Genomic DNA, 15,686 nt, shown 5'->3' on the forward strand with positions numbered 1-15,686 from the left:
CCACTGCCTTTTCCTGCGGGGAAGACATCCTGCTTATTTATACATTTCATGACTGCGGGCCTGCCTAGATCCAGCAAGAAAAAGTGCAAAAAGGGCAGGAGGCCGCCGACTAAAATCCTGCTGGAGCTCATGTTCAGTTCTGGAAACTAGACCAGGCAGAACAGAGCCTGCATGTAGCCTGGGGCACAAACCCAGCCAGGAGCACTGGTCAGGTGGCACGGTTTGGGCACCAGTCCCTGGAGACACTGGGACTCAGACACATATGCTGCAGCACAACTCACTCCTTGCTTCCTGCTTTTGCTGAAGGTGATGGAAATAGAAGTTATAGTTTGCTTCTGGTGCAAGTGAGCAACAAAACTCTGTAGCAGACACCTGCAAGGGGCAGTTTATGCGGGGAAGGGCTTCAGTTCAGGAGATTCCCGGGCTTAGGTCTGAATATGTTATATGAGGGTACAAGGTCTTTCTTGCCCTCCTTTACGGACCATAGCTCCAACACCACTTTAACCTTTAACTGTTTTGAGTTGCAGTAAGATGTTCTTTACATACCTAAAACCACACTTAAACCAAAATGTTCCATGTCTAGTTTTGCATTTTAAAAAGAAAAAAAAAAAAGCTGGGGAGGGGAATTTTATTTGGCTGCTGCTATTCAGAAATAACACAGTAAGGCAACTTGGGAGAATGATGACTTTTAACAGGTTAACCACTGACCATGCAACATTTTCATCAGTGTAAATATAACTACAAGCTCCTCTGCCAAGGTTGCTCTGAATCATACAACCGCCAGTGAAGTCAGACTTCTAAATATTCTTATTTCACATAAAAACACACTAATAAAAGTGCTTTTAATTTTAGGTAGTAGTTCTTTCTGAAACACTGGTGTGTGCTGCCCTGATAAATGGGAATGCTGGGAAAACTGATCATCTAAGGAAAAATTCAGTTAGTGTTCAAACAAGTTCTTAGGGTATTTGCATACGGAAAAAGCCCGGAGGCATTCAAGGACTGGCATCAGCATACTTATAGTCGCATTCTCCTCAATTCACTGTTAATATATCCTTCATCACGACCAACATATTAATTACAGAGTGCACAGAGCCTCAGAAACCTGCAACAAGTTACAGGCTGGATTATTACTTCATACTGCTGAGAAACATGATAACCCATAGTTACGAATGAGGGCACCCCTGTGACCAGGTGCTGTATGATTTGAAGGCACCATCTCACAGAACTTACACTGGAAACAAGAAGAATGGGTTAACATAGAGCAGGTGACACTAATTTGCCAGTTAAGGTGTTTTTCATGCTCTCAGGTGAACTGAAATTGTGTACATTCAGTTTCATTCTGTATTTCAGCAAGAGTACCCCACTTAATCACTCGAATGGTCTTGGAGCATGCCAGAGATCATGCAACATGCCACCACTGGCCTTTTAGCTCTTCGCTGAAACAAGGTTTATAACTCACACAGTTATTCCCTTTGTCATATGAACTAGGGACAGCGGTACCCACCCCATTCTAGCACTGATGTCCCTGCCTGGGGAGACAACAGGTTTTTGTATGTTTGAGTGGGCTGCTTGTGTCATCTGACTTGAACTCCTACAACAAGAGCCAGAGGCACCTACCCGGGTACTCCTGTCCTCAGCCCAACAACTGCAGGTGAAACAAGAACACGTAACATCCACATGTATCTGCAGAAAGTGCACAGGAACTTTGGAAGTCAGTACAAGAGGGGAGTATGGAACTGGCGGTTTCTTAACACACAGTTGGTTGCATCTTCCCTGTAAGAGTATATATATGAAGCTGACAATGAGTGACTTTAAATACACCAGACTCCAGGGATAGGTGACAGTGAATATAGTCCACAACCTTTCATCACCAAGTTCAAAGTCCAGTTCAGCTCACAGGCAAAATGAGATTCAGAGTCTAGCCCTAGGTTTCTGGAGCTTGGATCCATTTTTTCCATGTGGTGCAATTGCATAACACAAACAACAAGGACTGCCAAAAACTGCGACTGAAACTTCTCTGGTGTCTGATTGACTCTACTTGTATTATCAGGCCCCAGCCTGACATGCGCCTGCACAGCTGAATGCCAGATGAGAGGGAAGGTGGCAGGGATAATGCAAATATTATTAAGCTGTTGAAGTGTTTTTGACACAACAGTAACATCATACCCTCAAAAATACCACATTGAAAGTTATCCTAAAGGTTAGCTATCATACAAAATACATTTAGTAACAGCACCATCTTTATATATAAAAATTGTGAGGCTCGTCTTTATTTCCAACTTAATAAACAAAAGGAAGGTACGTAATTCCAGTGAGCACACCTAATTGGACAAGTCTGGGAACAACTCTTGGGCCAGTTGAAAAGGTGTGAACTTACAGAATCATTTCTATTGCCAAACAGGGAGCTAGCTTTCTCTTTGAACCTCAGGGGAAATGAGGATAAACTAGTTATTATAATAGATTATCATTTAGTATCATCATAGCAGTTTCTAAAAATCTAACCAACAAGCCAAAGCATGAGCTAAAGCTAGTTATTTACTTCCAAAAATATAACTGTGTTTAGCTCTAAACAAATACTTCCACATACATGGCTGAAAAAAGATCAGAAGGTATAGCAGCTATTTTGAAACATGCATTTCCATCAAACGTCTTGGTTTATTTATATACTCTCTACTTTCCTTGAAGTATTGCCCACACAAGCAGCATTTCCCACTTTGGAGAATAACCATTAATTTCACACCACAACTTTTTTTCTGGAGATATAATTATACAGAAGACAAGTATTCTTTATTAAAATATCTGAAGGCATGTTAGGTAGTTATGACTGGTAGTTATTCAGGAGCATAGGTATTCTTTTCTTTTTTTCACACACACACACCCCTTTCCTTGTTTGCCAGCTACTAAGAGCTTTGGAGATGTAAAGGAGTGACTTGATCCCAATGCATTTTTAACATTGTAATAAATGATGCGAGTGAGGTTAATAAATAATCAGGCTGAAACTGTTCTGTGCAAGACAACTATTCTAACATATGCTTGACATCAGCAAATGCATTCTCCCAGGGCCTGGGACACTATGAATGGATTGTGACATTTCCTTACAATTAATTCTTTTAAGATAATCTCTAACTTCTTCCTTCTACTTGTGTTTTATAGAGTAACTGGGATAGCCTGTTTGTGAATAGTTGAGGCTCCTATTATCCCCTGGCTGAGAAAATGAGTTATTCTTATGGATATAACTATGTCCAGATCCAAGAGTCTGTGTCAAAGCAGAATACAACTAAATCTGTTCCTAATGTTGTACCTGTTGTTTTTGGTTTCTGCTTTCATCCTACAACTCATGTTATTTCTCCTCTTCTGATAATACACCCAATATAACACACCATTTACAATTTTATTGTTTTACTGTAACATGCCAGAGACATGTCATCATAGTCTCTGAATCAGAAGTTGAGAGTATGTTGCAAAGTGTAAATTACAAAGCATTGTCTCATCAGAATGACACTTCTTTCAAGATCAAAGCATTTTGATGATAAAAAGTCAGAATACAGGCACACTAAGCAATTCAATGCAGCCAGGAAACAAAACACAGCAGAAGCTACATACAAGACAAGGGAAAAGAGGGAGAAAGAGAGAAAAGGATGTGTACTGAAGGATGGGAGCAGAAAGGGAAAAGGAAGAATGAATGCACTCACATAAAGAAAGGGGAAGGTAATTTTACCAATTCTTTCCTGCTGGTTCACAGAAATCATGAAACTGACTGTTAATTACACAGTGTCTAAACTCCAGTTTTCAGGAAGAGGAAATTAGCTCAAGACTTTTTATGGAAACAAATCCTCAAAATCTTTCACTTAAATACCAATTTTATCCATTTCCCTTATGATGAATACTTACAAATTCTGAAGTTGCCACACTCTACTATCTAAATGTACAAACAAACAGCTTTGGAAATAAATGAAGACAACAAATAGGTAATGTGATACAGGCAGCAAAAGTTAGAAATGTGTTGGATCTTCAGCACTTGAAAACAAACTTATGCAAAGTGGTAGGGCTGAAAGTCCAACCCAGTATGCAAACACCATACCAGCTTTAATAAAAGATGGAGACTAATGGCTGCAGCTAGCAAAAAAGTTTTCTAAAGGAAACTGGATTTTTGACTGAAAGACCACTTTCACAGAGATTTATTTTCCTCAGAAGATGCAATGTCCTGCCGTTTGCTATGTCTCCGGAAAGGAGACTCCTTTGAGAAGTTCCCCTTTGAATCCCACTTGGTGGGAAAGCCAATGGCCTCTGATGGAAGTTACTACTCAGTGCCAGTTACTAAAGATCTAAAATTAACTTCTTTTAATTTCTAGTCCTCTCAACATCAGCCTTAATATGAATCCGGAGATAGGACAAATTCCATATCCTCATCTTTGTGTTTCTGCTCAAGAAACGTGAGGCTGCCTGCCCCTGAAATGACTGCTCCAAATCAAAATTGTAACTTGAAAGAGGGTGAGAATATCAAGAGGATATCAAAACCCAGATTCCACAGAACTCGGATGTTTGGTAGACAGACCGGTATCACAAAACCTGTAAAGCATGCTGCTTGTGAAAGCCTGAATTTATCACAGGCAATGACAGACTGCTAGAAACAAAAAGAGAGAGGACTGGTGAAATGACAAGATAAAGGACTTAATAAACACACTAACATCAGGGTGAAAATTTTCCAAGTGATTCCTTACTTTTAGTAATAAAAGCCTATCCCTAAATGCATGCTTTGCCACAGCGTAACAATATGCACTTTTTTCATGTGTGCGCACGGGTGCTGAAGATCAGAGATTGCAGGGGTAGAGGTTCAAAGAGACGCGGGGCACTTTGCAAGCAAATCAAAATTGTCTGTAAAGAGCCACTTCCTGCTGGTGACTAAGCCTTCACCCAAACAGGCAAGAGGAAGGGGCATAAGTAAAGCATTGCAAAGGACCATCCTGATTGTATCAGTGTGGAGACAACTAGGACAAACAAACTCAGGAAGTGGCAGGGAGTTAGAAACCAAGAGGAAATCCATGGCACAGAGAGGAAAGTGAAGAGAGCACGCCGATCTGCAGAAAGGTCACCTCTGGGTCTCACTGTGCCAAGCTTTTTCAAAACCGCTTTATTTGGACTATAATACTAAACTGGCACACACAGCTGGCGATTGCTGCAGAGGCTATTCAAATGTTAACATTCTCAATGATAAACAGCCAAAAAAAGTTCTATGTAAGCAAACTGGAACAAACAACTAATCTAAATCTGGTTGCTAAGAGACAGAGAATTTCAGCCAAAACCAGCCCAAAGCCTCAAGAATACTTTCTTTGGGATCAAAAAGAGTACCTGTAGATGACACCATGTTGGTGAAGAAACATGAGTGCTGATGTGACCTCTGCTGCATAAAAGCGGGATCGAGGTTCGTCAAATTTGCGTGAGCGTTGGATTTGAAACATTAGGTCTCCTCCATTTACATATTCCATGACGAAAAAGAGGCGGTCCTGAAATTAATTAAACAGTGCTATTTAGGTAATGTATTTAGTCACACAAAAGACTGATTGAAGCTACAATTCAGGCAACTGGAACATTTACGTCAAGAAATGAAAGAAACAAACGTTACGAGTCTAAAAAAGGAAAAGCTGACAACAAAAATCCCCCAAATCTAAAGAAAAGACCCGAGTCTCAAAGTGAGAAATGAGAAAAAGGGAATAGAATCAGAATGTGGTAATAAGCAACGCATACACAAATCTCCAAGCAAATACATATGGAATAATAACCTTTTTATATAATAACAGAAGTACTTATAATATGCCATTTCTTTTAAAATATAGTCATAACAATGACAAGATGAAGTCAATTCTGTCAACTACTAACAGGCTGCTGAGCAAATTTCAGGCTCCTTATTTCTTCTCTTATCTCCTACTGGTTACTCTGTCTGCAAAGCGTCTTTCCCAAATTATGTAAAAAAAAAATTAGAATTCCTAAACTAGAGAAACCAGTGCTGCTAATCACAAACACTTACATACAACTTATCGAACTGCCTCAAACTCTCATAAGACAATTGAAATATAATTACATTATTAAAATACATATCAGATGCTTTTTATTTTCTTCTGATGCTTTTCACTTCAAAGTTCAAGTTTTCAAGCCTGTTTCCATGATGGAGAACTAGGAATGAACTTTATCTGAGAACAACAACTAAAATTTTCAGGCAATCATCCCATTTTAGTGCATTTCAGAAAAAAACCACAAAAGTTTAGTCAGCAAAACAGTCAGAATTGAGAACACCTGTAAAATAAAGGTGTGCTTGGCATCTTGAACCATTTATGATCTAAACTTGTTGTAGTCAGAGTCCAACTCGGCCTCACACGGGGCACCAGTTGTTGTAGCACAAGCCAGCTAGCAGGCTGCAACAAGGCTTTTACCTCTGTCAGAATCTACTCTCTGTGCTGTTTCCCCTTCCTCCAGAGGTCAGACCACACTGCTCCTCCTCCAACCAGCCCCCTATCCCACACTCCTCAGGGCTATTTAACTACTTAGCAGGAACGATCTACAGCTGCACATCATCCATGTCAATCAAGCCACTGCCTTCGAGGCAAGGCCACAGCTGCATGTTATCAATGCTAATCAACCCACTGCCTGCATTCCTCTACATAAACTGCCAATGCAGATGAAGGTATAAGCAGAGAAATGACACACATCCACTTTACATAATCTAGATCCTATTTTTCATAAATATTTCTAATAAATTGTCATAGTTTTCCCTAATCTGCACTAACAGCCCTAAATAATCACCTATGTGCCCGTCTACCCTTATTTTGAAGCCTACTTTGCATTCTTTGTTACTGTAAAATATCTACATCTACATGCGCGTGAGTTTACACAGAGGTGGAGGTAATTCTGGGACATGGAGAATGGATCTGAGCATATACCCCTTGCTCTGCATTAGCTCATGTGACACAAATGTTTTGCTCTCTGGTCACACGATGCACAGGTGTGTAAGCATGGCTTCACCAAAGGGAGCCCCTCTACAACTCTCATGTCACATTGCAGTTTGGCTCTAGCTCACGGTGGCTGGTGTGCTGGGTTGAAGAAAAGGAGACAAGATGCAACATTGCTTAAGACAAGCAAACCCAGCAGAAGATGGAAGTTAATTAACCTCCACATGTGAATCCAAGCCTGTAGATTATGTGGTTTATATATATGTGAGTCCAGAAATTCATAAATGTTTGCCATTTGTCTTTAATCATCTACTACTCTATGGCTCAGAGTCAAAGCATAGCACTTAAAAATATCCTTAAACTTAAGCGTGTGCATTAATGCTGCTCATTAAGTGCCTAAATACTATACTTATCAGGGAAGTTTCCTGGAGGAGGCTAGAAATGTTTGGCTGACTTTATGCTGATTACAGAAAGAGGATGGAGAAATAAAACCTTGTGCCTTTCCCCTGTATCTTGGGAAAACACAAACTGCCAGACTGGATCAACTTCAGGATCCAGGTGGACCGGCATTCTTTGTAAAATGTTGCTAACGACTTCGGTACATTTCCCAACATTTTTCTTACCATTCCCTAGTAAGGAAAACCTACTAAAGAAGAGCATCAAAGCTTCTGGCTGTATCATACACTCAAAAGAACATGGCTTCAGAGCCATGCCTCTGCTCTTTTTGCAATGCTCAGTACTGCTGATAAGAAAAGTTAACAATCATAACATAATGCAGATCTCTTCACATTAGTGTCGGCTTTAAATATCACCTTCTTTGTTTGTTTTAAGCAAAAATATGGGTCCTTGTGCTGTCTCTCTGATTACTCTCTGGAACTGATGAGAATTACAGCCTTGCTTTTAAAAGAAAAACTGAGACCTCTCAGATGGTCTAACAACTTCAGAAGCTAGAGCTTAAGGATAACACCGATGCAGTCAGTTTTCTGATAAAGTCAGTCACAAGCATAGCTATATTGGTACTGTAATGTAACATAAGAGAATGCAACGTCCCTAAGAAGGAGATGCAGGTATTGCTCTTCCTTAGGCTCCTCATCACTGCTCTACAGGCCGAGTATTTCTGAAGAGCAGTTTTGGTACAAGTGTCCCTTTGCAACATGTTGCCTCAGATTATTTCACATGGATAAAGTTGTGTTTCAAGTACAAAACCCATTTGGACTGCAGGCTGGGGAGTGTCTGACTAATACCTGGCTAAAGTAACTTGTCCTAACACTTGTTGAAACTGAACCTTCTTACGTTGCTATTTTAACCTTTCCAAAGTCAACAGTCTGGATGTGAGTGGGCACAACCAGGAAAAGGAAGCTGCAATTCACATTCTCCTGAGCAGCCCTACTCATTCCCAACATTGCTACCTTTTTGCTGCACCTGTATCACAAGCATAAAATAAAGGATGCTGATGCAAAATGATTGTGCTGTGTCTTACAGCTGTGACTCCCAAATGGTGATCTTCAGCTTGGCGCTGAGCTGCGAGCTCCTGCTCCCAACAGTGATAGCACCACTCTTCCAACTGCTAGGGATGGTGCACAAAAAAAAAACCCAAACAAAAAAAACCCCACACAACCCAACCCCCCCGACCTAACAAACAAAAAAACCCCTGGTTTACACCATTTTATAGATCAGGGCCATTTCCTAATATATCAGGATACACATTGTATCATTTTTATATTAAATACTCTATGTTTGATCCAAACAGAACCAATGATTTTATGAAATTCACCAAATGCCTAATTACTGATTCTAAACATCAGAAAGTATGTTTAGGTAAAACTTCAAGTTCATTTACTTTGGTTCAGTCTTTTGTAGGACATTAGCCAACTGAAAATTAAACTGGATTGTTTAGCAAGCAGAGTATCTTGCCCTAAGACAGTCCGAACAGTTTTAGCAGCAGCTCCATTCCCAGAGCTGGAGAGTGCTAACTCTTCTATCCTCTTTCACATCTTCCTTATTATGCACGTCTCATTCTCAATTTGAAGGGGTATTTCTGGCAGATTCTGCAGCTTACTTCACCACCTCTTCAAAAGTATACCTACTAAACCCAGAGTTAACAGCTGACTGATTGAAATTGCTCTGCTGTTGCATTTTTCTGCTATATGCTGATATTTTAAATTACTTTTCCAGCTTTCCTGTGTGCACATTTCAGCTTCCTAATGAGAATTCACAGAAAAAAAACCCAACAGTTTGAAAGTTCTGTTCTCTTTTTACAGTGTGTCTGAAAAAGAGTTGGAGAGAAGAAAAATACTAATTCTCACTGAGTAGCGTGGGCTAAACAAGAAGATGCACAACATGCACAGTAAGCCAGACCAACATTAGAAGGTACCATTTTTTTTTAATTAAATACATTCAGTCCCTATGAAAACTACTTCCTTGAAACCACTCTCTGGTCTTTTTTTGGCAGAAAAATGACATGATCAGTTGGGACTCCAATTTACATGATTATGTTATTTACATAATCCTCTCTTGGCATCTATAAAGCAAAAAAAAAGTTCTGCCAAGTAAGCTAATATGTTTTCTGATGTAATTAGATTCCTTTACAGGGTTTATTTTAGCCCTTAACCATACCTGCTTTTTCTTGAGTTTCTCAAAAGGTACGGTTGAATGAGAACAGTTAAAATAATAAATAGAAAGAAAAACAGAGAGCAGAGAGCATGGATAAGAGATTTTAAAAGTAAAGTGGACATGAAATAAACAGGCTAAAAGATAAAAAGAAGTTCAACTTCATTCCGTATTACCATAGTATTGTATGACCATAAATGACTACTATATTGCAATGCATAACTGCCTGTCCTAACATCTCTATTATTCCAGTCTCACCTCTTGACTTTCTTAACTGAGATAATCTCCTGCATGCTTTGTGTCATCAAAACTGGAGTCCAAAAGCAGCCACTCTTCTAGTCTCTGTCCCTATCACTATCTTGAGAAGTACACTTGTCACTTAAACTAAATATCTTGTTTCATCTTCTCTCTCATTCCACTGCTTTAATTGTGCCCCAATTTAATTTTTCATCCTCCTTGACATGCAAAATATCTTTCCTATAGCTCTACAGTAAATCCTTTTAAATAATCTTTTACTCTTTATTCCGATTATTAGCATAACTTTCCCTCTTCAAAACCATTCTCTAATTTTCAGGTTTATTTATATACTTTTTGTTAATATCAGCCTATATATATATTATGTGCACTCCCTGCTGGTTTATATTTGCTTATTTTCAGATGTTATGAGTTCCACTCTATAGAGCGTCAACCTTTTGTTTCTTTTCAAATAATGCACATCGTTTTAATTGGGAAAAGGGGGGAGGTGATTTCCAGGAACGTCAATAGCAATAAACTCTCGGGTCATAACAGACTCAATCCAGCTCCTATTTGTGGAGGTGTGAGTAATGACCAAGTCCTTCTTACTAGTAAGACCAGACAATCTTGCCAATCAGTTTTGATTTAACAGATGACACTGTACAGTCTATTAGTTGTTTATATGTTGAATACCATTGTTGAGGAACAAGCTTCTACGTAAACACTGTATGAAAGCTTAGACATGGAAAGACTTTGATGTTCTGTTTACATTAATTACTGTGTAGCCCTTAATTTTTAAATTATCAGTCATTAACCTGTCTGTCCTTTGCTTGTTTTCCAATTAAAATCTCATTAACATTAGATTGCAGCTTAAAGACAATCCATTGATAGACATAAGGCCAAGTACAATTATCACTGCAATCTGAAGAGTACAAAGTTTTTTTTCTTCCTTTCAAACGAGTCCTACCAGCTGGGGGACTCAATATGCAGTTCAGCACAGCCTCGCTACTGAAATATTAGAAACCAAAAGTAAATCATGCAATCTGTCTCCCAGTTTCAAATCTGAAAAGTGCATCCATGCTACAAGCCTGAGAACAAGTCTTTTCACTACTGGTTTTAATCTCCTGGTTCAACCCTTCCAACACTTCAAACCAGAGAATTAAGGAAAGGCATCAAACATGGACTCAGGTAAAATTCACAGTAGATAAATCTTACCAGCCTACTCCAACTGCCATATTTTCCTTAATTTATATTTTCATACAATTGGCTGTGAATAAATTCTTCCTGATTCTCACTAGTTCCCTAAACTAAGTTCTTTATGTGAATACACTTTTTTTCCATCCAGTTTCAAAAGTTGTATTTGAATTAGTTTCGTCCACAGGTTACTGCAAATATCAAGGAAACTAATATGTGTAATAAATACAGATACATTTAAATGCAAGTTAGTTCATATTCTAGCAGAGTACTGTTACATGATGGAGTATGTTCAGCCACTAAACTTGTTGCAAAACAAAAGTCAAAGATAAAGCTTTTATTGCACAAGAAGTCATATAAATGTATCACCTTGGTATGCTCTGGAAGATGATATTTTATTCATATAATGCACGTATGGAATTCTTTTCCAACTAGTACAAAACTGTGATTACTTAACTCTATTTAAACAGGATGCTTAGTTTGTTTAAAATTACCTAAAACTACAGCAACTGTCCCACCCCTAAGAACTTGAATAAACATTTCCTGCTTCTGATGGAAATTGCACAGGCACACTGTACACAAAACTATACACAAATCTTTAACACCCTGAGCTGAAGACTAATCACAATGGCAGATTCATCTTCCACAATCCCAGCATTAGGAGGGACATAATAAAAACAAGAGAAAATCCAGGTACAGCACTAAAGAAAACAACAAAAAGCTCTCTCCTGTTCATGTGATCCCTTTTCGAAGTTTACAGTAACAATCTTCAACAGGACACTACAACACGTTATCTCTCTCTGATTTCAGTGTTTATACTCAGGGATAATTGTGTTGTTTTTCCTGTTTTGTACCAGGGCTTTCACGGAGTTCCAAATAAGAAGGGAACAATTTCTATTAATCTCCTATTTCTTGGAATAAATGCCCTGTCCATAGGAACTGATATCTTAAATTTCACACAGGATATCTGCATCTTCCACTTCACAAAACAGGCACACATTCAGATTCTGTATTAAATGATTTTTTTGTCAACCAGACACTTCAAATTTCTCTCAAGCTGGTGAACACCACTATAGCTAGGGACTTACTGCTCAGATTTGCCCAGCATTCAATTTCAAACCCAGGTTTTTTTCCCTCGAAAGAATGACCTCAAAGTTAAAACATAGAGTGGAGACAGTCAGAGAACCGCACAAAATTGGATAAAGAAGTCTTGCAAGGTCATCTAGCTTATCCCACAGCTGACAGGCAGGATCAGCTGTACCTAAGCCAAGGGGAACTAACCTTTTCAATGCTGCAAGGCAGTCTCTGGGCACTGTGAACAAATGATCTAACCATGAACCTGAACAGCCCTGCTGAGCGGACTCTGCTTGGCCCACAAAGACCTAGAAACAGAGGTCTCTGCTAGTCTGGTCTGCTGGAGGGCAAGGGGGTTTATCTGCACTCCATTGCAGCAGGGTCTCCTGCTGTGCCCAAAATGCTCAGTTCCCTTCTCTGTCCCGTTGCCAGCAGCAGAAGCCAGTAGTGAACAGTGTTCCTTGAACATTCTGCTTTGCAGGTCAAAAAATTGCATCAGTTCCTGAAATTAATCTCATCAGCTCTTAAAAATCACCACTGATAAGTATTCCTTGACTGGCAGTCTATTTCAGCACTTTTAGAAAATACCCCTGGGAACTCTGTTCACTGCTGCAAATCATTTGCATTACCTCTTCTGCTTACCTTACTCAAAATATCAGTTCCTAGTTGTGCTGCAAGCTATATTCTGACTTCACAGAAACACTTCTGTGCTTTTCACCTTTGTCTCTTATGCAAAGAACTGGTTATTGATTTTTCTTGATTTTACAAAAGTGATCACAAAATATTTCTGTTCCATTCATGGAGACCCTTGACATTATGCCAATTGAGAGCCTGTGGGATAAAACACACTTTTAAAGTCTTGAAAATAGTTTTGAGAATAGCTGGTCCTCCTTGAGACATTGGAATAATTCTCAAAAAAACCCTCTCTACCCTACCATACCACACCATGTGGAGGGCCGGAAAAAGCTACAGATCAAATACAATTCATTTCCAAACAGTGCTTTCAGAATCAGTACAGAGGTTCTCAAGACCTTTACACTTGCATTGTAGCATTTACTCATCTATAATGTGAGTAACTGGAAAATTATTTTTAAGCAACACATGTGTCTGACCTTCATAAAGCACACCTGGTACGTTGCTTTTGACACAGGAGATTTATGCTGCCTCTCTGTGGAACACCAATTAATACTGGAACAGAATGGCGTTTTCACTATGTTTTTCATGCCCCTAACACACCCCATAGTACTGTTCAACCAGCAAAATACGGCTAGTGTACGTGCATTGAGATAAACCGTCTGGGGGTGGGAGACTTACAATGTACCAGCAGTAGGTCACAGAACTATGGAAATTACAGCTTCTGATTCACAGCAGGAAACATTAGCCAGGGCCTTGTGGACATCACCTTTTCTTCTCAAAAAATGTCAAGGCATGATTAGGTTTTACCTAGGTTGGCATTCAAGAAGGAAGTCTTGTTTAATGATTTTTCCAAAGACAGATTTTATTATTTTATTTAGAGCAACAATGCTCTAAAACTGTTCAAAATAAAGAGAAGTCAGCCTGTCCCAGACTCGTAGAGAGTGAAAAATGGGCCATTTTGTTATCCCCTTAACACTGATACTTCTAGAAAGTTTAGTTGACTGTTGCAATTATTCAAAGGAACTAATCCCCCATTACTGTGGTCAGCAAAATCCACTGACTTCAACATCACTACTGAAATGTGGAGGTCTTAATCTGTACCATAAATTTTGGAAGATGATGAAGTATGGATATGAATAAAAACTATACCCTAGAATCTGCAACTAACAATTATACACATCAGAATAATGGATGAAGGTTACATCCCTTAGAGCTTTTTTCCTGTGTAATTTATGAGTATCTGATGTTTGAATACAGTCTTCCTACTGTCTTTTTAGATAATGAATTCTGTCAGATTACTATCTGGGCCAGATTTACTATGCATTGGATTAGCTGGTGTATCAGGCTCACACTAGGGCAAGTAAAAAGAAAATATGGAACAAAATTTCATTAATCCTCTTTTTAAAACAAGATAAAGTTTAGACTAATTCAATGCAGCACAGAAACAGCAGGTGGAGAGTTGTCAGCCTGCTTTCCGTAGAGCTGTCATTTTACTCACTGAGAATATGACATAAAATACTAGCTCTACTGGAGTTTCTTGATTAAACAAAAATTTCAAATTAAGACCCTAAAATATTATAATGTGAGTGCAAACATTTTCATTATTTTTAGTTTCTTCCCACTTTAAGAAAGAATTAGAATTTTGTTTTTTGCTATTCTCAGTCATTAATGGATATTATTCCTTCTGCCTACATGAATGTTTTCTATGACACTTGTAATATGATATCTAATGTTCTGACACAGTATCTACAGGGCTTAGTGGTGAGATTCTTTCTAGCTCCAATGGGGTTTAGATCAGGATTAAATTTTTAATGCTGTAATATGTAGAAGTTGTTAGCTGAGTGCATGCAATTAAGATGCAGAACAAACTATATGCATTGCCATTTCATCAGCTCGATAACCTAGAAATGAACCGAAGCAAGAAGCCTTTTAACTCTGGGAAAATCTTTAACCTCAAATTATCCTGGAGAGATACATGTTCTGTTCTCTCTGGATTCTTCTGGGAGTTAGTGCAAATCTTTCAGTTTGCCCCAGGCTGCAGTGTTGGTAGCCATGATCTCCACAGTGAACTCAGGGAAGTTTACTGCTCCCTGGGGCAGCAACCCCAGTTCCTGCCTGCTCCCTGAAAGTCCAAGCAAGCCCTGAGAGCAGGGACTCCAGAAGCATGCCAGCTGGTGTAATACACTCTTGGTGCCCTTCCTCTCACACAAGGGAGAAACACAACTGGAATCCTCTGCAGAAATGGTGTGTTTTGTAGTTCTAGTCACTTCAAAAGGAGTATCAAGTAGGAAAAGCTTCTCAGGCCATTTCCCTAATACCTTCATTTGATGACAGATAAGCTGTGAAAAGCGCCTTTTATGAAATTCTTTGATCTCATCTTCTTTTGGTGTTGTTTGGAAAAAAGAACTGTTCTGGTGAGATAATTTTAAAGACCTCTTATTTAATGGCCTGATGCACATGGCAGAAAATTGTATCAAGCCTGCAAGATGTTATTATGCAGAAAACGTTACAATGTGCATGCAGCTAATAATATTCCTTTGTTCTGATTCTTACAGGAAAAATATAAACAATGTCTTCCAATTACAACTAACTATATAGTTTTTGAAGGCACTTGAAGACTTCTAAGAACAACTTTTAACCTGTTTATATTCTACCAAGGAGATTAGACAGAGATGGCTCATGTCCTAGGTGTCTCTTCAGCCCCCAGCCTGGTTCTGGAACCTTTCTTGTCTTTGTAATTCCTGTTTTCTTATGCTGTCTGGGGATCTAGTTAACATCTGAGCACACAGGGAAATGTATCAGATGCTACACTAACTAATAGAAAACACTCTGGGGAATGCAGCCAGTTGATCCAGCAGCAGCAGTATCAGAAGGAAAAGGAACCCAGTTAAGGAAGATAATGAAAATGATGGGACATAATACTCATCCAGCAACCATTTTCTGAGAAATTACCCATTATTGCTGGAAAAAAACAACCATAAATAATTAGCTGAG

The 15,686-nt window shown here is 39.0% G+C and overlaps 1 protein-coding gene across 1 annotated transcript in view; it reads right to left on the bottom strand.

Annotated features, from left to right (window-relative positions):
- The window catches only part of PRKCE (protein kinase C epsilon), a 293,182-nt gene that overhangs the window by 48,724 nt on the left and 228,772 nt on the right, over positions 1-15,686 (bottom strand). The window contains exon 11 of the mRNA XM_080408304.1: positions 5,350-5,504. Within this exon, the coding sequence (XP_080264430.1) occupies positions 5,350-5,504 (155 nt within the window). The remainder of the gene's footprint in view (positions 1-5,349; positions 5,505-15,686) is intronic.

The sequence above is a fragment of the Falco punctatus genome, assembly GCF_963210335.1.
Source record: "Falco punctatus genome assembly, chromosome: 12".
Classification (NCBI taxonomy): Eukaryota; Metazoa; Chordata; class Aves; order Falconiformes; family Falconidae; genus Falco; species Falco punctatus.